This window comes from Hypanus sabinus, chromosome 10 (genome assembly GCF_030144855.1).
Source record: "Hypanus sabinus isolate sHypSab1 chromosome 10, sHypSab1.hap1, whole genome shotgun sequence".
Lineage (NCBI taxonomy): Eukaryota > Metazoa > Chordata > Chondrichthyes > Myliobatiformes > Dasyatidae > Hypanus > Hypanus sabinus.
Window position 1 is genome coordinate 64,365,632 of NC_082715.1, and position 17,559 is coordinate 64,383,190.

The window sequence follows — 17,559 nt, forward strand, 5'->3', positions numbered from 1 at the left end:
AGCCTCTGTCAACCGGCCTCCCATGGCGAAGAGGCTCCAAAGCTCTGTGCTCGCAAACCCCCGTAGGCTATCTAATTGTGAGTCGGTTCGGATACGCTAGGAAATGAGGCGCTACAGTGTACAATATGTTGTGTCACGACTTGTGTAGCACTTGGAGTACACAACGTACACAAGCTTATGACAAAATTCTGAATGTTCTACTTCAAGTATTTTTATATAAAATTGAATTTTAATTGCAGTGAATAGCATACTTGTGTTGCAATTATCTGGCCTAATGTCTATTAACTGTTAGCATTAAGATCTAAGCAGGCTAACAGTAGCCTGTGACACTCTTTGAGCTTGACCACCTTTTGTACTCATTTACAAACTCAATTACAATTTTGCATTTCTTTGAAATTCCCAGGCCTACAGAAACATCAAATCTTGATTCATTAATCCTACTCAGGTGTAAAAGCACCACCGTGGTGCAGTCTGCAAGGCAAGCTGCTACAAGTCATGTTTTCTGTGACCTCGGGGCACTGTTTCTGCTGCTGTGGAAAAAGTGGCTAGCTAGTCTAGAAAAATGTATTGAAATATTTTGCTGGACTGTTAATGCTGTCCAAGACCTCAGTAACTCTTAAGAGTGGATGTCAAATCACAAACGAGAGAGATAATTTTTAGATGCTGGAAATCCAAGCAACACACACTGTTGCTGGAATGCTGGAAGAACTCAACAGGCCAGGCAACATCTATGGGGAAAAATAGTACGGTTGACACTTTGGGCCAGTAAACTTCAGCAGGGTAATCCTGCTTGGATATGATGGTTGTAATTGGTATTTTAAACTTTCTCCATGTGTTCCTATCCTGATGGCCCTGTGTTTTAGTCTATGGATCCACAGATACAAACCACTCCTAGAAATTTACCAGAGCCAAGTCTGCATGTATGGAAGAAGTCTGGTAATTTATTCTGGGCTAATCAAAGCCTTACTACTAATTTTAGAAACATAGAAAACCTACAGCACAATACAGGCCCTTCGGCCCACAAAGCTTTTCCAAACATGTACTGACCTTAGAACTACCTAGGCTTACCCATAGACCGCTATTTTTCTAAGCTCCATATATCCACCCAGGAGTCTCTTAAAAGACCCTATAATTTCCATCTCCACTGTCGCTGACAGCCCATTCCACGCACTCCTCACACTCTGCGTAAAACAAAAAGAAACTAAGAAATTTACCCCCAACATCTCCTCTGTGCCTACTACCAGGCACCTTAAAACTACTCACTCTCATGCTAGCCATTTCAGCCCTGGGGGAAAGCTTCTGACCATCCACACGATCAATGCCTCTCATTATCGTGTACACGCCTATAGGTCACCACTCATCTTTGGTTGCTCCAAGGAGAAAAGGCCAATTTCACTCAACCTGTTCTCATAAGGCATGGTCCCCAGTCCAGGCAACATCCTTGTAAATCTCCTCTGCACCCTTTCTATGGTTTCCACGTCCTTCCTGTAGTGAGGCGACCAGAACTGAGCACTGTACTCCAAGTGGGGTCTGACCAGGGTCCTATATTGCTGCAACATTACCTCTCGGCTCTTAAACTCAATCCCAGGATAGATGAAGGCCAATGCACCGTATGTCGCCTTAACCACCGATTCAACTTGCCTAGCAGCTTTGAGTGTCCTATGGACTCAGACCCCAAGATATCTCTGATCTTGCCATTAATGCTATATTCTGCCAAAATGAACCACCTCACACTTATCTGGGTTGAACTCCATCTGCCACTTCGCCGCCTAGTTTTGCATCCTATCAATGTCCCACTGTAACCTCTGACAGCCTTCCACACTATCCACAACACCCCCAACCTTTGTGTCATCAGCATATCATTCAGCATTTTATTGCATTTTATTCTTTTCTATTAAAATAGTTGGTTGAATGAGATACATATGTTATGATTCATCAGACAGTGTCATTTTCTCAACTTCTCTTGATAGGGAATGCATCTTATACTTTAAAATGTGTTAAAGCTTTCCAGAAAACTTAGTTTATTGTTATGGAAGATGTGCAGAAAATCCCAGCTGAATGTGACATTTTTGGGGATGTAGGGCAAAAAAAATTTACAGCTAAGATGATGCAGTGTATTTCGGTTACTGGTAATTGGAACCCATCAGGACAAGTACATTGTAAGTTAATTAAGTGGCTGTCCAAATAAGCTGAAGTTTCATGGATTTAGTAAAAACAGTCTAAAAAAGACAAATTACCATTTAACTAGTAACAAGTTATGTATGTAAACACAGAACAAAGTAGAATACTATTGAAACTACTACAGAACTATAGAAGTGTATTAGTTCAATTTGTCCACTGTATGCAGCTGTGTGCTTTTGACTGTATTTGAGCAAAATCATTGTAGACATGGTGCAGATAATAGGCTGTCTTCATAAAATGCTTTTGACATTTGCATTCTCTAAGTCTTCATTTTCATTATAAAATTCAAGATCATTGTCGATACCTTCACATTCTTGATTACTAACTTGGAAGTACTGAAATTCTTTCATTTACAACCCAGGCCATTTTTGCCATCTCTGAGCCTGAATGCTTGAACCCACAGTGAGCAAAACAGCTCCGAATTGTTCTATTGCTTATTCCTCGCCAACTATCAATGACAAAAATCATTACTTTTTGAACAAAAACACATTCAAATAATACTGTTTAAGAATTGTTCCAAATAGACGAAGGGAATTTTTTCAATTAATTTTTGGTCTTCTATGAATTGTCCCAAATAAGCAACTGTCCCAGTTAACTGGAATCCACTGTAATTTGGGCACAAAAATAGTTATATTGGATTTAGATTGAGTGGGAAAATGGGCTTGCAGCATTGCATCAGCCACATTCTTAGAATCAAATAGGCTAATGGGTTAAATTCAGATTTATTTATCATGTGTACATGAAAGACAGGGAAATATGTTGTTTGTGTTAGCAACCAGCATAGCCTAAGCATGTGCTTGGGGGCAGCCTGCAGTTGCTGTCACACAGTCTCCATTCCAGCACCAACATAGCATGCCTACAACCAAACAACACAATAAACAAAAACACATCAACAGGAAAACGAGCCCTCTTCTCTCTTACTCTTCCACCCACTCTCACACACAGCCAGTCTAGCCTTGGGACAGCCAGTCTTCAGTCTTCAGGCTTTAGCTATTCGGCTTCAACGTCTGGACTTCTACTTGATCTTTGAGTTTCAGTTGGTTTTTTTTTGGTAGTGACTCCTGGACTAGCTAATACAAGACCCCCAAACTCCAGCCTCGTTGACTGACCAGTATTGTATTGTGAGCAAGGTCATCAAAGAGGTGCAGCTGGTAGATACGAAAGTTGCCTTTTATTCACCAAAATGAGACCCTCTGTGTTGGAAGAGGTCTGTTCGAGGGAGGAAATCTGCCAACCTTTCCCATTTTTGCCCACACCCGCATGTGAGTCCAGATCTTCCAGTATAAAAACTGAAAAAGCCATAAACATTCTAAGTCAGGCAGTATCTGTGAAAGAAAAAAAAGTCACCTTTTTCAGGTCTGGAATGAAAAATAAGTTTTTTTTTAGTGAAAAAATAATTTTCAGTAACAATATGGGGGTCTCTGGCCATCGCATTCAGCGTAATGTATTTCTTTGATAAGGTTGTGGCACCTGCCACGTAAAGTAAAATTCAGCACTTTCCATTTTTCATTTTTGTTTTTGAAGTTGTGTTGATTCAGATTTTTTTTATCCTATGGGAAAAGTCTGACCTTTATACCATTAACAATACATTACAAAAACTTAAGCTTGTTGTGCTTGTAACTGCCCCCATTAAACCATTTTGTTTTGCCCCCATCAAGCACATTCACTTTGCTGTACAGCTTTCCCACTGAAAACTAATCTTTGCCATGTCTGCTGACACAAAAACATTGGATGTTTCCTCTTGCCACTCATCTCCTGAGTTTTTCTTCTTGATTTCCAAAGTTTTCAATGTGGATGACTCGAAAACTGCACCTTCAGAAGAGCTGCTCAATTCAGGAGATGATTTGTCAGTGGTCAGTGTGTGTAAGTGGCCAGTGTGGCCTATGCCCCCAAAACATAAAAAAAACAGCTTATTTTCAATGTAGTCTGGCAGAAGTTCAGTGTAAGTTGGGTTTTGTGTGACCTCTGGTTGATATCTGAAACTTAATCTGGAGAAGAAATAGAAACTATTTCTGTCCCACAGCTAGTTGCAAGAGCTTTTATCTAACTGCTATTAAAGAATCAAATCGGCTGAGCCAACTTTTTTTCTCTCTGCTGAGAGTTCTTAACATGTTGTCTCTACTCATTGGAACATGAATAAGTGTGGAAATGATGTAAAATGTGTCTGAAAGGGGAAATGGCTTGTTAGTGTAAACTGTCAGCTTTGATATTTGAGATTTTTTTTGCCATGCAGATAAACCATATTCCATTTTTATGAAGTTAATTTTTGTTGAAGATTTGTTAGATAGGAGCAGCATTGTTCATGATCCATCCCTGTGACCAAAAATAATAAAATTGACAGCACGATTGGAATATTTCATCAAAGGTCAACTTTCTTCATCTACAGTATGTTTACATATACAGCATTAGGACTTTGTGGTGTGTTGGTCAGGGTGTGACAAGAAACAAAAAGCAACATTCAATGATTATATAGAATGATTTAAAATTAAACTTGCCAGTTAAACTACAAATATGGAATAAAATGTGTGTAAATATGTTAATACCAGTATATTTTTACAAAGTAAACAGCATAAAAAGTGGTTTAAAGTGTTTACAGTGCTGGCGGTAACTGAGGTAATAGAGGCAAGGCGGTGGGGTGTTGATAACTAGAATATTTGATTCGATTAATTGCCAGGGCAAAGGAATTTTTAAGATGGTGTGAAGCTTTTGTTTTAATGGTCCTATAGAAGTTTACAGAGGGGAGCTTTTGAAAAAGGCAGTTTGCTGGGTGGGTGATGTCTGCAATGATTTTTCCAGCCTGCTTCTTTGTCTTGCTGTGTTGGTAGACTGCTACCAATGACCATTGCTGCTGACCTGACAGTTTGCTCCAGATTTTGTATATTGTCAGACGATGCTGCTCCAAACAAGATGGTAATTGCACCAAGTATGTTCTGGGGAAGACGGAGTTTTACCAACTGCCACAAGAAGTGTATTTTCTGCCAAGCCTTTTCGTTAAGGAGATAAGATTCTCACATGAGGTCCCGTGAAGTAATGATACCTAGGAACCTAAATATTGAAAAGGTGCTATTGAGTCAGCTCTAAGTTGTTGTGATTGAACCAGGGCACTGGCTTGTTTACTTCCTAATAGTACTTGGATTAGTTGTCTGATGATTAGTCTAATGACAGTGATGTCTTCTGCAACTTTAAACTGATATACAGGTGGATCACTGGAGACACAGTCATTGGTATATAAATGTTAGTTAAACCAGTGTGGAATGGATATCAGTCAGATCTTCATGGGTGTTGAAATAAAGCAGATTTCTGTTCTGACTTCTAAGAACCATGTTTAATAGTATATGAAGAAATAAAACTTTGAGAAAATGAAACTCTTAAGATCTGGTCCATTGTTTAGTGCAAGTAGGTCTCAAAGTTTTCCTTTTAGAATATCTAAGACCGTACCACAACATGCAGTGGTGACCAACCTTCTGTTTCTAAAACTGACATTGTTCGTGGGTGACTTTTTTCCCCCTTTCTCTCTTCACCATGTCCTGCACTATGATCCAAAAATAAAGGGGTCACGCTTCATGATATGAATTGTATAAGTCAGTACTGTATAACTGTATAAGCCTTGGATCAATAGATAACATTTGGGGCATGACAGGGTAGATATTGAATTGTTCCTACATGTGGGAGAATCTTCCGACAGAGTTAGTTGGTTACACGATTAGGTGACAGTCATCTAAATGTAAGGTAAATAGTTAAGAGTCTAGAAGAGAAACAACAGGATTAGTCATTTTTTTACTTGAGAGATGAGTGTGAGGCTGCCAGAGGAAGAGGTAGAGACAGAAATAATTACAATGTTTAAAGGAAGTTCACTGATAGGTAAGGTTTTCTTTGAGAGTACAAAATGTAGAGGTTTTTCATGTCCTAGCTGCCTCCTGTTCTCCTTTCAGCTCCAGGTTTGCAAACATAACTCTGGTTTCCCATCAGCTGTTTTATGGGTGGTATTAGTCACTATTGTGTTCAAATGGAGCCTGGGATTTGTACATCTGGAGCTGATGTTGGTAACTTCGTATGTAAATGTGTGCTCTGGCCACTGAGTTAGAGGATATAATTAAGAATCTGATATTAGAAAGTTATGCACAATGGGATTATAAACTAACTAACATGGCTGTGAAATATTTGTAAAATTTTATTGGATTTTGTCTGCATTTTGTATATTAAAAAGAAACAACATGGATTTTTTGTTGAAATGTAAGTCACACCAGTAAGCTAGAATGGTATTGAAAACACAATTGGTTCTTAGTTTGTGTTCTGGATTTGTGTAACCTTTCAAATAATAAAATTTATGAAACATTTTGACGGATTCATACAGAAGGTGCTTTGTTTTCACCAGTGAGACTACAACTGAGGATTTCTTGCAGTTTCTCAATGTGAAGCCATCCATCAATCTGCTGTTGCTTTGTGTCCCATGTTCCATCCTCTGAGATTATATAAACTCTAGCTTCTTCACCTTTGCAGGTCAGAGTTGCCTTCATTGCACTATCATAGCTACTCATCTAAGAAACCCTATTGTTTTCAAACTGTAGGCTCTTGCAACCCTCTCTGTTGTGTGGCATTCTTTCCCCAGTCGAGAAACCAACTCTCAAATCTTTTCATGCTGTCTAATTATCAATGTGCTGTGGGCTTTTTTCATTTCGAGAATTCATTGCCTTACTACTCGGTCCAGCTCTTAATTGTTTTAGCTTTTTAAGTCAAGTGACAACTTTGGATACAGTGCAAGAATGATTAATTTACACTCAGTGCTATTTTGACCATTAAGTATTCCTCTGCTGATCAATGCACGTTAATAAATATCTGTTTAACTTTCTTTGTTTCTCCCTTGTATGTCTTTATTTCACTCACTCTGTTCTTCCTTGTTTTCTTGAGAAGAATACTCAAATTATATTTGTAGATAAAGTTGAGAGCTATTTTCTTTCATTTTCTATTGCTGGGACTGAATGGGCAGGGTCTGTTTTTTCCCGAGAATGAAGGAGGCTGAGGTGTGACCTTGGAGACATCTATAAATTATGAGGGGCAAATTTGTCACAGGGTGGGAGCATCTAAAACTAGAGGACATCAAATTAAGATGAGGGGAAAGCTTTATAGGGGACCTGAGCAGGAAAAATTTTCAGTGAGGTTGGCAGATACATGGAACAAACTACCAGATGAAGTGGTGGTGGCAGATTCAAGTTGGGCCAAAGGGGTTGTTTCTGTGCTACACACCTCTGATTCTCTGTTATGCAGTTTTATGCATGTGCTGGGAGCAGCTAGCTTTGCCTTACTACTTACCACCCCTACTGTCTCCCAGTTGTCTGGAGGTTAATCCAGACCCAGAAACTGTACTGGACCAATACACTTAGGTTCAGGCAAAGAAGTTCTGTCTCTTTTATTGTAGAGCAGCATATTACTGAACACATTGTCATGTGCTTTTTAGAGAGCTGACAGGAGCGATCTTTGTCTAAACAACTGCAGAGAGCTGGCACACAACTGGAAAGTACTGCACAATCACTAAATATTTGAAGTAATTTGAGGCCTAACAGCCACTGAATTCCCTACTGTTGAAGTATAAAAAGCACAGAACATTGCCACTGAAGAGCTTGCTTGAAGGCCTTTGTTTCAACTGAGTAGTAACTCTAGAAATACAGGAGGAGGTTAAAAAAAGTTCCAGAAAAATAAGGCCCTTCCTCAAAGTAATAAATAATAAAGCAAAATAATAAAGCAGCAGAATGGCATTCCTATGAAATCATGGGTAAGCTAGCCCATGTTTCTGTTCCATTTGGTGTTTTTAATTCTCTATTTGAAGTTGCTTACCCATCATGATTTGTATCCCAAGTTAACAAAATCATGTTTATAGTCAAACCTATGTCATTCCAGGCAGCATTATCACCAATTTGTGCTTTAAACACAAGTACTGGTTTGTAATTCAAATGATTAATAATTAAGATCACAGGTTACAAGTTGGAAGGTTTCTTCATCGTAATGAGACTTTGCACTTTATCGGGCCTTAGAACCATGTCAAGAGCTTTGTTTTCCCTATTGATAAATGGATTTGGAGGTTGAGTACATGGTCTATAAACCCATGTTCTTTACAGTGACAGGTGAATGCAGGTGTGTGGCTGTCCCAAAGGAGATTGGCAGGAGCTGAAGAGAGATTAGTTGCTTTGTAAAACAATGTTCCGATTGTGTGTAGCTTTAGAACAAATGCTATCTCAATGTTTGTTTTTATGTTTAATACTTGATACTTAGATTACTTATAAATGATTACGAAATACTGGGCAGTTGGAGTGGTGTGGAGTGAGACTAAAAGGAATAGTTTTGTCAGTAAATAATATTGCTGGAAATCTAATAAGATCCTATCATTAAAATAATTTCTTGTTACAAGAGGCATTTAGGTTATGAGGTTTAAATCTGTAAGTAAAATATTGTAGTTTTCATTCAGTGTGTAGTAAGTGGCATTAGTTCATCTCAAACGTGAGTTGATTTTGTGTAATCTGCTTTCAAAAAGATTTGTTTTATGGAAGGGTTGGAAGAGTTGGAAGAGTACCCCATGATGGCCTTGAAACTTCAAATAATGATCAACCTCAGAGCTGACATATCTTGCAGATGCTTACTCGGAATATTTCTTAGAGGGAAAGAAGTGTGTTTTGAACTTGAACTTGAGGATCCTAGGTGTACTTATTGTTTTTCTACATAGAAAATTTGAAGTAAAAATAATGAATGAAATGCTGCTTGAAACCAATTTTATAGATAAATCTGATACAGTCGTAGAATCAGCAGGAAGACAGCACGTTCTATTTAATATGTAAGTTGTGGGCATGCTACGTTGGCACAGAAGCATGGGAACACTTACAGGCGACCCCCAGCACATCCTCTGATTTTGTTGGTCATTGTTGCAAATGACACATTCATTGTACTGTATGTTTTGATGTGTGCATGACAAATAATGCTGATCTTTACATTGTAACGTGTGCAAAGTAGAAAATGATCCTAAAGTGCGAGGCTGTTTGGGGTGGTGTTTGCGGAGAAGCGTGTAGCGTACATATTAAAGTTTACTACACCTAAATGAGAAAGCGGTAGCCAGAAAGGATATCAGTAATCAAATGCCGCAGGAATATTATTTTTCGAAAGCTGTTAAGGTTTGCTTTGACTTTAACTTTTTATTTTCTCAAGTTGAATGCATTTCTTATTAAAAAATATTTTGGTTCTTTTTTAGGAGTTATTGTAGAGAATTTGAGTTGGGTTATCTTGTGCGTGAATCATGGTTAGGCCACATCTAGAGTTGTACTCCTGAAGCACCAATGTCTGATGTCTTTCTGGAAGAAAAACAAGAAGAGGAAGAAACTGTGCCAAAAACTGTGGAACTAAAACAAGAAATTAAACAGATCTGGTCACTACATAACACCTAATCCAGTATAGCTGATCCATTTATTGGCTCAACAACAAACTGCTCTAAAAAGCCATTTGATCAGCATTCTCTCTCTTGAAATCCATTACCAAGCTGATTTTCCCAATTGGCCTGCATGTTGAAATCTCCCATGACTATCATTACATTTTCCTTCTGACATTCTTTTTCTATTTCCTGTTGTAATCTGTGGTTGACATCCCAACTACTTGTGGAAGGCTGAAATATAACTCTCATCAGGGTCCTTTTACCCTTGCAGTTTCTTAACTCAACCCACAAGGATTCAATATCTTCCAGTCCTATGTCACATCTTTCCACTGATTTGATGCCATTCTTTACCAGCAAAGACATACTACCCCCTCTGCCTACCTTCCTGTCCCTCCTATACAATGTGTAATCTTGGACGTCCAGCTTCTAACTACAACAATCCTTCAGCTGTGATTTAGTGATGGCCACAACATACCTGGCGATTTGTAATAGTGCAGTAAGATCATCCACCTTATTTCTGATACTCTGTGCAAAGAGATATAACACTTTGAGTACTGTATTTGCTACTCTTTTTGATTCTGTATCCCTAATGCACTGATACTCACCTTGCTGGCTGCAATTTTGTCCTATTATCTACCTGTCCTCCCTGACAGCCTGATTACACGCTATCCTTGCTTTTTTTACCAACTGTCCTACCCTCAGTCCCTTCATTACATTTCCCACCCCCAGCCAAATTTGTTCAAACCCTCCCCAACAGCTCTAACAAACCTGCCAGTGAGAACATTGGTCCCCCTGTGGTTCAGGTCATGCCTCTCTCAGAAGACATCCCAATTATCCAAGAATCTGAAGCCCTGCCCTGCCCAGCCACACCAGCTTCTCAGCCACACATTTATCTGCCAAATCATGCTGTTTCTACCCTCACCAGCACTTGGCACAGGTAGCAATCCAGAAATCACTATCCTGGAGGTCCTGCTTCTCAGCTTTCTGCCTAGCTCTCTGAATTCTCACTTCAGGACCTCACTGCTTTTCCTTCCGATGTTACTGGTACCAATATGTACCAAGACATCTGGTACGTCAAGCTCTCCCTCCCCCGCTAAAATGCTGTGGATGTGATCTGAGTATGTTGGGCCCAGGATAAATCTTCAGTGATGTTGACATCAGGGAACTTGTAACTGTTCACTCTTTCCACTGTTGAACCCTCAATGAGGACGGGTGTGTGTTCCTTTGACTTCCCCTTCCTGAAGTCCTCAATCAACTCCGTGGTCTTGCTGATGTTCAGTGCAAGGTTGTTGTTGCGACGCCACTCAATCAGCTGATCTGTCTCACTACTGTACACCGCTCATCACCATCTGAAATTCTGCCAACAGTAGTTGTGTCAATTTTATAGATGGTGTTTGAACTGTTTAGTACAGCAGGTATTGTAACAGAAAACAGTGCAGCACAGGAATAGTCACTGTGGTCTTTGAAGTCTACTAAAACTGGTTTTATCCACCTGCACATGGGATACTGTTTGGGGCCCTGAATGGTAGTGAGGGAGCAGGTGTCGGTGTAGCACTTGTACTTATCCATGAAAGCAGAACCAGGACAGGGATCAGTGTGGAGGGGCATATGGACAAAGGAGTCGCACAGGGAGCGACGGCTGTGAAAGCAGAAAGTGGGGATGGGGAGGGAGAGGTGCACTTGGTGGTGGAATCCCATTGGAAATAGCGGAAGTTATGGAGAATTCTGCACTTGATGCTGAGGCTGGTGGGGTGGTAGTTGAGGACAGCAGGAGCCCTATCACTGGTAGGGTGGCAGGTAGATAGTTGAGGGCAGACGTGCAAAATGGCAGAGATACATGTGAGAACTGCATTGCTTGTGATATAAGGAAGGCTCCTTTCTCTGAAGGAGGACACCACCTTTGCTCTGGAATGAAAAACCTTATCCTGAGAGCAGATGGCAGCAGAGAGAGAGGAATTGAGAGAAGGGGCACCTGTGCTGATAGAAATTGTGGAGGAGAGGTTGTTGGCAACCCAAACTGACTGCAGTTTACATATGAGAAAGTTAAGGATTCAATTGCACAAGGAGGTATTGAAGCCAAGGTCTTGAAACTTATTGATTAGCATTGAGGTGATGTTGGTGTTGAATGCTGTAGTCAGAAAGAGTATCCTGATGCATGTAACCTCTCTGTCCTGATGTTCCACGGTTGAGTTGCGAGTCAATGAGATGGCACCTTCTGTCGACCTGTTGCTCCGATCCAAATCACTCTTGAGCCAGGAGTTGACATGTTTCATCACCACCCTCTCAAAACACTTAATCACTGTGGATTGAAGTGTTACTGGGTGATAGACAATAAGGCAGTTTACCACATTCTTCTTTGGTACTGGTATAAGTGAAACAGTTGGGTACCTCAGATGCTGGAGTGAAAGGTTAAAAGATCTCGGTGAACACTCCAGCCAGTTGATCAGCATGGATCTTTAATAGGTGGCTCATCTGGACCAAATGCTTTTCATGGGTTCACCCTCCTGAAGTCTGCTCGCACATTGGCCTCAGAGAATCAATAATATCGTGACTGATCTGACTGTGGACTCATCTATACCTACCTGCCTTTTTCCCCTGTAACCTTAATTCCCCTGCTATGTATTTAATGTGGTAGCCTGTAATGCTTCCCTGGGCTGAGAATTCCACAGGTCTGCAACTCTCAGGGGAAAAGCAGTTCCTCATCTCCATCCTTAACAGAGATCACTCTCTATTAAACAGAGTGATCTAAGAATAATGGTGCATAGTTCCCTGAAGGTATAATCTCATGTGGATAAGGTGGTGAAGAAAGCTTTTTGAATGCTGGCCTTTATAAATCAGAGCATTGAGTATAGGAGTTGGGATGTAATGTTAAAATTGTACAAGGCATTGGTGAGGCCGAATCTGGAGTATTGTGCACAGTTCTGGTCACCGAATTATAGGAAAGATGTCAACAAAATAGAGGGAGTGCAGAGGAGATTTACCAGAATGTTACCTGGGTTTCAGCACCTAAGTTACAGAGAAAGATTGAACAAGTTAGGACTTTATTCTTTGGAGCGTAGAAGGTTGAGGGGGGGGACTTGATAGAGGTATTTAAAATTGAGGGGGATAGATAGAGTTGACATGGATAGGCTTTTTCCATTGAGAGTAGGGGAGATTCAAACAAGAAGACATGAGTGAGAGTTAAAGGGCAAAAGTTTAGGGGTAACACGAGGGGGAACTTCTCTACTCAGAGAGTGGTAAGTGTGTGGAATGAGCTTCCATTAGAAGTGGTAGAGGCAGGTTGGATTTTGTCATTTAAAACAAAATTGGTTAGGTATATGGACAGAAAAGGAATGGAGGGTTATGGGCTGAGTGCAGGTAGGAGGGACTAGGTGAGAGTAAGCATTCGGCACGGACTAGAAGGGCCGAGATGGCCTATTTCCATGCTGTAATTGTTATATGGTTAACCTAATCCTTTGAATCTTGATGCTATGCCCCCTTGTTCTTGTCTCACTCCGCAGTGAAAATAGCTTTCGTCTGTCTTGTATATCCTTTTGATGCTTTTAATTTCTCATTCTTAATTCCAGCAAGTATTGTCCCAAGTGAGTTAATTTTTTCTGGATGGGGCTAACACCTCATCTCCAGAATCAACCTGGTGAACCACCTCTGCACAGCTTGCAAAGCCAAAACCACCAATACCAGGTTATCACAGTGTAATTAGCTGATGAAAATCATTCAGGAAAAGGAGCATCTAAGCTTTGTATTGATAAAGCATTTTAACACTTTTTAGCACACAGCCTTGTTTTTGGAGAGGTAGGGAAGGAGATTGAGATGGGTGTTGGGGAACCAATAGTTGGGCAGGGATGCAGGGTTGAGGGCGAAACAAGAGCTTTGATATACAGAGTAGTGAGATGTGTTCAGCCGAAGTTTTTATCTAATAAATCTAGATTTGAGAATACCAATCTATGGTTGCCTCAAAGGAAGCAGAGACTAGGTGAATATATTCCACAGTATCTGCAAATTCCTTATAAAGTTATTATTGAAGTCAGAAATGCAGGCTGTTGCTGACAAGAACTGAACATTCCAGGCTTAATCATATTGACAAATCCATGTTCCAATCTTCAGATGTTACGAAGCTGGGAGAGGCTGTGGCTAATGAGAGCTGGTGAAAAATGGTAGGCAGTAGACAGGCTGCCCACAACAGCTGTGCTTTAAAAAAAAAATTGGATATCTAAGTAACATAATTCTTGAAGTAATAATAGATGAATCAAATAGTCCATGAATGGTTAACAAAAAACAGGCAAGGACAGACTCGGTAGACATTACTCAACAGCCAGTTGAGACAGCAGAAGAAGTCATGATTAAATAATGCGGTGGGTGGTCTGGTCCATTAGAAATTAGTTTTAATTTTGGTGACAGCTAGCTTGATTATTCTATCCATGCCTGGATTTTTCTTGTCTTGTCCATACTACACCAACTGTTGCCACTGGGCTATAAACGTGCAGTGTGTGGTTAAGTGCCTTCCTGCCTTCCTCAAGGACACACATGCTGCCTTGGCTGAGGCTCAAACTAACGACCTTAAGATCACTACCCCAAAGCCTTAACCACTTGGCCACGCGTCAATACCTTTGATCAGAGTTTGCACAAATGTATTAAATCTTGCTTTCACATGATTATCTGTTTGCATCTCTTTTGTATCAATTATTGTATATTGATTTGGTGATGCATTTTTCCTCAAGAAATAACTTGTTGCTTTCTTTTTGCCACAAGATATCAGTATTGCACCTTCAAGCTATATCTTGAATGAGAGACGTCAATTGCTCAGAAGTCCAAAATAGCAATTCAGTGCAGCATTGATTAATGAAACAAACCACATTTCTGGTTTTGATGAATCTTAAACAGCATGAAATCTTGGGAAGGATAAGGAACATGATATAAATTTGTCATTACCTCCAATATCGGTCCAGTGTTTTTCTTAATGCAATTTTGAACAGTGTCTTGCTTGTACATTCCATTTAATATTAAGATGGTTTCATTTTAATTATGGGATGAACATTGCAGATAGGTTGGAGACAACCTAGTTAGCTCTGCCGAAAAGTGAATCAGCAGAAGTCAGTAGGCTGGTTCATTTCCAGTGGGTGGGGGGAAATGTTGCAGAACAGATTTGTATGCAAATTGATTGGTTGATTTGTAAGATTTCCTGTAAACGATAATATGGGTACATTGAACTGAATACCTGTAGCTGCCATCGGTGTAATATCACTGCGAATGCTGTAACTGAGATAATCCATGTTCTGTACAATGTAAATAGGTGGAGAAATACCACATTGATCATCAGCTCTTAATCCAAGTGAAATATCTGTGATTGCCTGTATATATATCCTGCACTGAATTTCATTGAAATTTTCAAAACTGTGAAGGTGAGTGCAAAGGTGTTTGATTTTTTTTCCTTGCAGATATTTCTTTGCCAGTTTTATTTGTTTCAATAAAATATGTAATTTTTGACCTGTACCATCACTGAGTTTAGCTGTCTTTTTAAACTCTAGTTAGAAAGTTTTCACCCCAATTTGGAGTACACGACATATTTTCAAATCAAACTTCCCTCCTTGTTGAAATGCTGTCTGTGCGCAATTACCGATCAGATAAAAGCACACATGTGGGAGATGGCTTTAACTGGTGTATTCACATTGCAGTGAGAGGAAGAGAGAGAGACAGAGAACAATGTGCATATGTGGACAACAGATCAATATGTAGTACCCCTTCTAAAGTTTCCACACCCTCTCATTAACAAGGGGGCCAGAACAGGTAACAATACTCTAAATGTCTTCTAACCGGAGATTTATGGAGCTGCAACATTACCTCATGGCTGTTGTATGCAGTCCCCAGATTAATGAAGCGCAACACACCGTATACCTTTGTAGTCACAATATCAACATGTGCTGCTACGTTGAAGGATCTATGGACATGGACCCTAGGATCCTTCAGTTATTTGTTTATTTAGAGGTATGGCACTGAATAGGCCCTTTGTGTCACCATCAACCACCAGTTTAACCCTGACCCAATCACTTAGCAAGTTGCAACTACCTTACGAACTGGTACGACTTTGGATTGTGTGAGGAAACCCATGCATTTCATGGGGAGAACATAGCAACTCCCCACAGAGGATGCCGGGTCTGAGCTCCAAGCTCAAACCTGATCAGTAACATTGTCGTGCTAACCGCCACACTACAGTGGTGACCATACTGTTCCTCCACGGCTAAGAATCCTGCCATTAACCCTCTACTCTGCCCTCCTCAAGTTCAACCTTTCAAATTGAATCGCGTCTCATTTTTCTGGAATGAACCCCATCTGCCAGTTCAGCTCAGTTCTGCAGCCTGCCAACTTAATATGCCACTGTTCTGAATGTTTGGAATAAAAAGTGAAGCAAGTAGTTTATTTAAATGGATAAGTGTTTGCTACTATATTAATGGATTGAAAGTGTCCCTCAAGTACACTGAGGTTGCACACTGTTATGCCCGCATACTAGTGTATAGAAATTGCTTTCGCAGCAATAAGTCTCTAATCTGTGGGAGGCAAAATAAGTGGATTGTGACATTGTTCTCCTCAAACTGGTAAATGTGTTTTGACCCCAAAATGGAAGGCTAGTAGTTAATTCCATTGTATGTAATTAAAACTTTTCACTCATTGTTTCAGTTAAAATACCATTACTTCCCACATGTTCAATACACAAAAGGATCCCTGTAAAATACTATGTTTGTTTGTCTGTTTACAATCATTAATCAAGTGGTATTTAAACAATTAGAGGTGACCTCTTGTCCTTAAAAACAGGAAATCTGTCTACTGTAAACTATTCGAAGTCAATACTGGTCAAAATTTTATGGTAATCATCATTTTTTGTTTACTTCATGTGATGTATAATAAACATAGTTTCTATCATTGTTGGCATTTGTGTATAGTGTACTGTGAATCATTCAACCATCTAAATACTTATCATGCTGCATGTCTCACTCTTGGCCGATTTCACTGTTTTTCCCACAACCTGTTATTGATTGCATTCGCTTCACTAATCCTGCATCAGTTAGTCAGAAGTTTAGTCTTATTTTTGGAATTGCTTAGACACATTAGAAACTGACATGCACTAACTGGTTCTACAGACTGATATAATTTGGCATGTATGTGTATGTCACCTCACAGCTGAATGCTATTAAATGCCAAAGTTTTGATTGATTTGTTTTGCCATGTTTCCATCTTTTGGTCACAACCCTAAAAGAAGGTGTAAAAGTGCATGAATTAAGATATTAAGTTTTAAATGCCTTATCAAATATCATGTTTTAGAAATGGTCTAGGTATACAGTTTCTATATGGTTTATGAAATATTGATAAGTACTTGATTGAGATTTGGTTTTGAATTCTATTCTGGGAGATTCTTTACATTTTTGTATTAGATTCATGCAGAGGTACAACTGCATATTTGCTCCATGGCTGGATTATGAGTAGATAACAGAACTGTAAAAATAGGCAGCAAATTTTTATGGCTTGTATCTTGTTGGAAGTTACTGAAATACACTGGTTTATAAAGTTGTATAATATAATGATGAAGTCCACTAATTATTCTGTTTTTTTGTTTCTAATCAGGGATTTGCGTTTCAATAAAATCAACGATATTCCATTTGGAGCCTTCAGACGTTTAAAGCACCTGAACACACTGTGAGTGCCATTTTCTCAGCTTTTTTCCTGTTCTCTCGCCCTTGCTAGCAAGTTCAGAGAAGTAGCAGCAATTCACAGTTTTCAGTGTGACTTCAAGTTGCTGGCTAACAGCCTCTGAGTAGATTTCCTACATAGCATTTTAAACTTAACTAGAATGCTGCTCCATTGAGATAATGTTGAATCAATGTAAATTATAGTGGATTCCGGTTAATTGGGACACATTGGGAATAGTACATTTTGACCTAATTAAGTAGCTGCTTATTTAGATGAAATTTCATGAA

General features: G+C 39.6%; 1 protein-coding gene across 3 annotated transcripts in view; it reads left to right on the plus strand.

Moving 5' to 3' along the window:
• Positions 1 to 17,559, plus strand: part of LOC132400715 (peroxidasin homolog) — a 243,350-nt gene that overhangs the window by 65,155 nt on the left and 160,636 nt on the right. For all 3 annotated transcript variants that reach the window (XM_059981996.1, XM_059981994.1, XM_059981995.1), the window contains exon 2: positions 17,207 to 17,278. In XM_059981996.1, the coding sequence (XP_059837979.1) occupies positions 17,207 to 17,278 (72 nt within the window). The remainder of the gene's footprint in view (positions 1 to 17,206; positions 17,279 to 17,559) is intronic.